We start from the raw sequence: 8,393 nt of genomic DNA, 5'->3' as shown, positions 1-8,393 counted from the left end.
TGACTATAATGGGGTCGCATTTTCAATAGAGTTACTTTTCGGGTTTTGGGGGTAAGTAGGGATTCAAAATGGGAAGATTCTCGGTTAAAAAATCAAAAAGTTGTTGTTTATTAAATTTAACAATAAGCTCGCATTGACCGCATTACATTCTGCCGCTTGAAACCACATTGATAAGGTCAGGATGCATAAATAGAAAGTGACTAAGTTGGTATCGCGAAAATTACATTTTCCAAAAAGTGACTAAGATGGGGTCTATAACTGGCCAAAAAATAGACTATAATGGGGTAGGGGCTCTGAGAGGCCAGCGGCACATACCCAGCAAACATTAACCCAATAACTCCCCCCCCCCCCCCGGGTTTATCATTATCTTTGCTTTGTGGATAAACTCTCTGAGACAGATTTGTTTAACCTGTATTTCACGGTCAACATGTATATAGCGGTGATGTTAACCATTCTCCAAGGGTTCACTACACCGTCATACATACATACATACATGCATACATTTTTATTAATCCTTGAAGTCATGTGACTATACAGGATGCTAAAACAGTCAGCGGCGAAATAGAAAAGGAGGCAAAAAAACCAAATTAAATTATTTACAACAGAGACAGAATTAGTATAGGTAATAGCATGATTTGTAGTGATATTTGGCATAAATACCACGAGTGATATTTCGAAATTGTTATACATAACTTCACGAGCCGTTAGGCGAGTGAAATTTAAGACAATTTTGAAATATCGCGAGTGGTATTTACGCCAAATATCACGTACAAATCATGCTATTATTTGTTTATACTACTACCCGCAAAAGGTTTGTAATTTTCACATGTAGGTATTTCAAATTAAGTTGAAATACCACTGCTCTAAGCCAATCAAACTGAAGAAATTTCTCATGTAGTAGTATAAACGGAGAAAGAAAACACACGCCCGCCATCTTTGACGACCGCTGACCGCACAACACACGCTTGACGGTACGTATGTGTCATATCCCATGAATCCTTATGCGCTTCGTACATGCGCAGTAGGTTCTTCTTCCCATGTGCTTACCGACCTGAAGTAAAATATTGTTGAGTTCTCCGCGTTCGTTTATGCAATTTCCTGCTACATTACAAACTACAAATTCCTGGTACATTACAAACTGGCGACGAGGATGAAGACTTAAGGTGCCAGCGATGACTACACAGCAATTTGGCACTTTGGAACCGTTCGATGGAGCTGACTTTACGGATTACAGTGAGCGCTTGAATGCCTACTTCATCGCACATAACATCGGTCAAGTTGCAGCAGACGCCAGCGAAGCAGCTAAACGAGAGGTAGACAAGAAAAAGGTCGCCGTTACAATCTCCTTGATCGGTAAAACCGCTTACAGTACGCTCAAAGATCTCTGTCTTCCTGATTTACCCGCTGATAAAACTTACGATCAGCTTACACAAATTCTGAAAGACTACTACAAACCTAAGGTACTTGAAGTTGCCGAGACTTACCGCTTCCATCACACTGTACAAAGTGAAACTGAAAGCGTAGCGGAGTATGCAAACAAGCTAAAACGCTTAGCTGTCCACTGCAATTTTGGTCCTTACCTTACAAGAGCCCTCAGAGATCAATTTGTTGGGGGAGTGAGAAGTCAGACCACTAAAAAGAAACTACTTTCAGAAGACAGGACATTCGATCAAGCTCTCAAAGTCGCTCAGGCCGATGAACTGGCTGAGAAGGAATCTAAGTTACTCCAGGGCAACTCCGACACTTCCAGTGCTGGAATTCTGCCTGTAAATGCTGTTCACAAGAAATCTTTTTCTGCTCAAGAAAGCCAAAAGCAAACAGATCCTAAGTCAAAAATGGGAGGAAAGCAGTGTTTTCGGTGTGGCTCTCCACAACATTTGGCTGACAAGTGCAGTCATGTCGAATCTACATGTAATTACTGTGGAAAGCCTGGGCATTTGGCTAAGGCATGCTTCAAGAAAAAGAAAGAATTTGGTGGTAACAACACCACTCACCTAGTAATAGCTGCTCCAGCATCAGGAACATGTACCAAGGAGGAGCACGAGAATTCAGTCCCTTCCTGTACAGTTTATATGAAAAGTGTGAAATCTTCTGAAAATTCGTCATTTACACCGCCCTTATACAAACTTACCGTTACCATTGAAGACCAGGAAGTTCCTATGGAAGTTGATACAGGCAGTTCTGTGACATTGTTGAGTTCTGCTGATTTTATCAAAATCGGAGGACAAGTAACTACACTCAAAACCCCTACAGTGCTTTTGAAAAGCTATACGGGGGACATTATCCAGTGTCTAGGTGAGAAGGAAATGGATGTCAAAGTTGGAGACCAGGTGGGTACCCTGTTAATTCGTGTAGTTCAGGGACCATCACTACTGGGGCGGGACATGATGTCCAAGTGTACATTACCTTGGCAGAACATATTTAGTACGATTTCAACTGCAGCTGAGGATATAGTTCAGCAGTACTCTGATTTGTTTGACACTAGTTCAGTGGGGAAACTTAAAGGAATCCAAGTGTCATTGCGAGTAAGTGATGAAAGCCCTGTGTTTACCAAAGCACGAGTAGTACCATTTGCAATTCGGTCTAAGTACGAAAAGGCCTTGGAGAAATTGGTGGCAGAGGATATCATTGAGAAAGTAGAGCATTCCGAGTGGGTATCACCTACAGTCCCTATTGTTAAAGCAAATGGGGACCTGAGAATTTGTGGGGACTACTCTGTCACCATCAACAAATTTTCAGTCTTAGAGCAATACCCCATACCCACTCTGGAGGAACTACTGAGTACATTATCGGGGGGAAAAAAATTCACTAAGATCGACCTTTCTCAAGCTTACCATCAACTAGAGCTTACGCCAGAAAGCAGGAAATACACCACAATTAACACTCATTTGGGCTTATACCAATACAAGCGCCTGACTTTTGGAGTGAGTAGTGCTGTGTCAATCTTCCAACGCACTATAGAAAATGTCCTTAAGGACCTTCCAGGTTGCTGTGTCCGTATTGATGACATCCTTATTTCCGGAGAATCAGATGAAGTCCATTTGGAAAACCTTCATCGTGTACTAACTCGATTACAGGACTGCGGTCTTAAGCTTAACCCTGATAAATTCTTTTTCATGCTGGATAAAGTAGAGTATCTTGGTACGACCATTTCTGCTGCGGGGATTTCACCGACTGCAGAGAAAGTGCAGGCAATAAAGGATGCAGCACCTCCAACAAATGTTTCTGAATTACAGTCGTTCCTTGGATCAGCCAATTTTCTACGTAAATTTGTGCCGGATTTTGCAAAGTTGGCTTCACCTTTGTACGGATTACTTCGCAAGGAGGTACCATGGAGTTGGTCAAAACTGGAACAGGACGCTTTTGATAACATCAAGGCTGCTCTGTGCTCTGATTCGGTTTTACGTCACTATGATCCTATGGCTGAATTAGTTCTTCAGTGTGATGCTTCTTCAGTGGGTGTGGGAGCTGCATTACTGCAACCTGGACCTGATGGTACATTACAACCTGTTGCCTATGCGTCGAGGATATTGAACAATGCAGAACAAAATTACTCCCAAATTGAACGTGAGTCATTAGCAATTGTTTTTGGCGTGACCAAATATCGCCAGTACCTGTTAGGTAGACACTTCAAACTTCTAACAGATCATAAACCTTTGATTACTTTACTTGGGGAACACAAGCCCGTACCCCTGTTGGCAGCAGCAAGGATCAAAAGATGGGCATTACTTTTAGCTGCTTATGACTATACAATTGAATTCATAAGCGGCAAAGACAATGTGTTTGCAGATTTTTTGTCTAGGAAGCCTATTGAATACAAGCAGTCGGCTGCAGAACAGGTAACTGTAAATGTGATGTTTATCGAAGAAGACCAGTTTTTAAATGCGTCCGTGGTTGCTATGGAAACCATGAGAGACCCTGTTCTTGGAAAGGTGTTACAGTTTACTCAGCAGGGTTGGCCCAATAATCTGAAACCAGTGTTCCAACCTTACTACAGCAAAAGGCTTGAACTCTCTCATGAAGATGGTATCCTCCTGTGGAACTCGCGAGTTGTTGTACCAGAGTCGTTACAGGCTCTCTTATTGGCCGATTTGCATGCAGAACACCTGGGTATGGTCAAAATGAAACAATTAGCTCGAAAGTACTTTTGGTGGCCTGGACTTGATAAGCAAATTGAGGAGACAGTTAAATTATGTCCTGCTTGTCAAGAATCTGCTAAATCGCCAGCATCCGCCCCAACTGCTTCCTGATCCTGGCCAGGCGGACCATGGAAACGATTACATGTAGATTTCGCTGGGCCTTATCTTGGCAAGATGTTTTTGGTCGTGGTGGATGCTTATTCCAAATTTTTGGAGATAGTACCAATGACTCATGCCACCAGCACCAACACTATTACTGCTTTGAGACACATTTTTAGTTACTTTGGTTTACCAGAACATCTGGTAACGGACAATGGGACTCAGTTTACGAGTGATGAATTCCAGAAATTTCTAAGAGAGAACGACATCCTTCATACTCTCACTGCTCCAGGACATCCTGCTACAAATGGGTTAGCAGAACGCTATGTGGGTGAATTTAAGGATAAACTGGGCAAGATTGGAGATACAGGCGAGTCTGTGCAAACAAAATTAGACAGGTTTTTGTTGACTTACAGGGCTACACCCACCACGTTAGGGAAATCACCTTCAGAATTACTTATGAACAGACAGCCTAGAATTAGATTCAGTGCACTGAGAGCCAAAAGTTCTAAACAAGAAGTTAAGGTTTTTCAAGACAACCTTGATAACAAACCCCAATTTACACCAAACCAAGCAGTTTTTGTGCGTAATTTTGGCAAAGGAGCCAAATGGATTCCAGGAACCATTGTTGGAACAGTCAGTCCCCGGAATTTTGAGGTTCAGGTCGGAGACATTATCTGGAAACGACATCAAGAACAATTACGTCCACGATTCATACCTTCAACACTAGGGTCAGAGTTAGTTCGTGCGCCCCAGCTACCTGAGCAAACTGAAGGGTTGACCCCAGTGGTGAGGGAAAGGCCTGTTACAACACCAACCCTTTCACAGCCTAAAGAGGCTACACCTGTACTTGACACTCCAGCCTTAGATAGCATGGCTGATGCTTTTTCTTCACCGCAGGACTCATCTGTGCGAGATTCAGCACTTCAAGCATCAGCGCCTGAGCAACCAGAACGGAGATACCCTCTCAGAGAGCGTAAACCGCCTCAGAGGTTCTACTAGTCTTTAGTAAACTTAAGAGTTCGTGACTTTGGGACTTGTCCCTGCCAGTACATTACTTTGTATTATTATCAGGTTCAGTTTTTCTTTCCTTTGCTTTAAGAGTGGGCATTTGTCATATCCCATGAATCCTTATGCGCTTCGTACATGCGCAGTAGGTTCTTCTTCCCATGTGCTTACCGACCTGAAGTAAAATATTGTTGAGTTCTCCGCGTTCGTTTATGCAATTTCCTGCTACATTACAAACTACAAATTCCTGGTACATTACAGTATGTTCTCAGTTGACCACAAGCCGCATTATTTCTTCATTGAATATCATCGGCTGGTGAATTGAACAAAGTGCCAAAACTGAAAAGGCACTTTAAATTTATAATTTCATTGTACCTTATTAAAAATCAATTACCTCTACAGCTGCATAAAGAAGAATAAAACTCACAAACTCCGTTATGTCTACCCTGAGTCGCATCAGACTTCTCCACGATTTCACAAAGTCTGTTAAACATAACATCACACATAACGTTATCCTCGGGTGAGATTTTTCTATTTAATTAGCTTTGTCTCTTTGATTCTTTCTTCACCAAAAACGTTTCTCGGTCAATGTGATCGCTGTTAAGTGAGAAAGGGCACGCTCGACGTTTTTCTGCGTGCGAGTGCTCATATGACTGTAGTAAAAGTGAATGAATAAATGAAGTACACTTTAAAAAAAAAAAAGACTATCTTGAACCACAACTTATATACCTGTAATTTCAGCTCATCACGTTGATCATAAGCCATATAGGAAACATTTTCTGACATTAACTCTGTTCAAGATAGTTTTCTTCCCGGCCAGTAGCCTGTGTACAGACGTCCCCCTCCAGTCTGAGGGAGGGGGAACCTCTGTACAAAGGCTACCGTCCAGGCACAACTTGAAGTCAATTTTGAATACAAAGTGAATGGTTGTAACCAGGCATCAGAGCCATGGGTCATTCTCTCTTGATTGAAAGTGTTCGTCCAGACGTAGTTCCGGAACTGTTACAGTTACTGGCTTGCCGCACATACAAACCGGTGTAAAGACGAGTATTATGGATTGTTTGATATATCTTGAAAAACGGTTTGTGCCCAAGACATTTGTTTTATTACATTCCGAGTTAACGAACTCTTAGATAATTCATTTACTCATGGACTTTTAATTGAGTGCTGCGCAGTAAACAACACTTTTTGTTCGATCCCGGCCGTTGCTGAAAGTGATTGACTTTTTGACAATCTACCCGGGAGTCGTTATCAGTCAATTGTATGTCCGGCCATGTCAGTTGTGATGCGTCAGTAACCATGGTTTAAAAACTCAAACTCCTTGTAAGACGTTTACGTTTTCTATAAATTATCAACGTATTTGGGTACACGAAAAAATATATTCAAAGTTACACTTACCACATGATCTACCGCCAGGATTAGCTTGACATCTTACGTAGAGTGAATACACAGCATAGATTACGAAAAAGAGGGTAATAATCTTCTTAATTTCATTCATAAAGTACTTTGTAACATCAGCGGGTTCTTGAATGGCAGCTTAATGATCAATAATCAAAGTTTCAAGATCACTTAACTAATTCATGTGGCAGCAGTAGCAAATAGCTGACCCAACTATAAACGTTATGAACGCGCGAGGTTGTCAAAGTGCGCATCATCTCTGCACATAATTCTTGCGTCATCTTCGAGCGCGTGCGCATTTTGAACTTTGAAGATTTTCAACTGTCATCAACTAAATGTTTCTTCTTTCCTTAGTAAGTCAATCGTAACACCTTTCCTCTCATTTATCAATAACTATTTTTCTGTATCTTTTTTTTCAAAGGCACCCTCAAATTTATCACGCCGGGTCGGCTTTACGTCTGAAACTGCACTTTGGGAACTACTTCAGTTTACAGTTCTTATCTGTTTGAGCCCAAAGTTTGCAGGATGGCAGAACTTTGTACTCAAACAATAATCGTATGTTTTTTGTTTTTCGATTTTAAAGGTTTTTGGCGGGAAAATGACGTCACATGATTGACAGCAAAATTGAACGTTCAGGTAGTGACGTAACAAATAGATAATTTTTAAACAGCACAACGGGATAGAAACAAGCAAGGGAAATGTTTTTGAAAAGCTCAATTGCTTTAGGAGATGTAGCATTTTGAAATGTGCATATGTTTCTAAAAATAGCAACAATATGGCGGGAAATTCAAAAATCATAGCTTGATAACTTCTCAACCAATTGAGCTTTTCAAAAAAAATTCACAATTGATCATATCACGTCGTGCTCTTGAAAAATTACCTATTTTTTTACATCATTAGTTAAAATTTTAATTTTGCTTTTAATCATGTGACGTCATTTTCCCGCCAAAGCCGTTAAAATCAAAAAACAAAATCATCCGATTGTTTAGAATGCAAAGTTCTATCATCCTGCAAAAGTTTGTGCTCAAACAGATAAAAACTGTAAAAGTAGTTCCCGGTCAGAGTGCATTTTCAGGCGTAACGCTGACCCGGAGTGATTCTGCTATAAAGCGCACAGTCACTCAAGCAAAGCTGCGTGCTAATTTAAAGTTGATGTTACACGGGACGATTCGTAACGACGATTTTTAGCGCAACACAGCGTTGCTTGCAATGTTGGAACAATGTTGTAACCATTCGAAACAATGTCGCAACAATGTTGCAACGCTGGGTTGCGCTAAAAATCGTCTTTGCGACTCGTCTCGTGTAACATCACCTTAAGTTTAGTCAGTGTGTGTTTTGGAAAAATTCATTCACCATGTTTGAGTTTATTGGCGTATACCGTGAACAAATAAGATTAAATGGGGCATTCGAAAAGTCTCCTTGTAAAAAGGCTAAAACGCTCTAAGAAACCCCCAACAATCATTCACAGTTAATTTGGTACCCTTTACTTTCACAAGAATACGGCTGACCCTGGAGAAAACCAATTGCACCATGTCAAATATTGGCGTGGTAGAAGGGTCCTTTCGCCATAGTACAAGCCTGTGCAATCAAATCTGATAACAATATGCAGCTGAATATAAACCCAATGTAATGAAAATAAAGCCAAAAAACTCAAAGCTTTATTACCAACAAAGATTAATATCAGTGCTGCTTTTCTATTTACTTCACCACAAGATTGGTTATTTAGTTCAGTTTCGGTTTCCCTATAGT

The 8,393-nt window shown here is 40.9% G+C and overlaps 1 protein-coding gene across 1 annotated transcript in view; it reads right to left on the bottom strand.

Annotated features, from left to right (window-relative positions):
- The window catches only part of LOC140933838 (uncharacterized), a 7,626-nt gene extending 780 nt beyond the window's left edge, over positions 1-6,846 (bottom strand). The window contains exons 1-2 of the mRNA XM_073383503.1: positions 6,645-6,846; positions 5,641-5,729 (exon numbers count right to left, since the gene is read on the bottom strand). Coding sequence (XP_073239604.1) covers positions 5,641-5,729; positions 6,645-6,744 — 189 coding nt within the window. The 5' untranslated portion in view covers positions 6,745-6,846. The remainder of the gene's footprint in view (positions 1-5,640; positions 5,730-6,644) is intronic.
- Positions 6,847-8,393: the final 1,547 nt, after the last annotated feature.

This window comes from Porites lutea, chromosome 1, assembly GCF_958299795.1.
Source record: "Porites lutea chromosome 1, jaPorLute2.1, whole genome shotgun sequence".
Classification (NCBI taxonomy): Eukaryota; Metazoa; Cnidaria; class Anthozoa; order Scleractinia; family Poritidae; genus Porites; species Porites lutea.
Note: the sequence above shows the minus strand (reverse complement) of the source record. Positions and strands in the feature narration are given on the sequence as shown.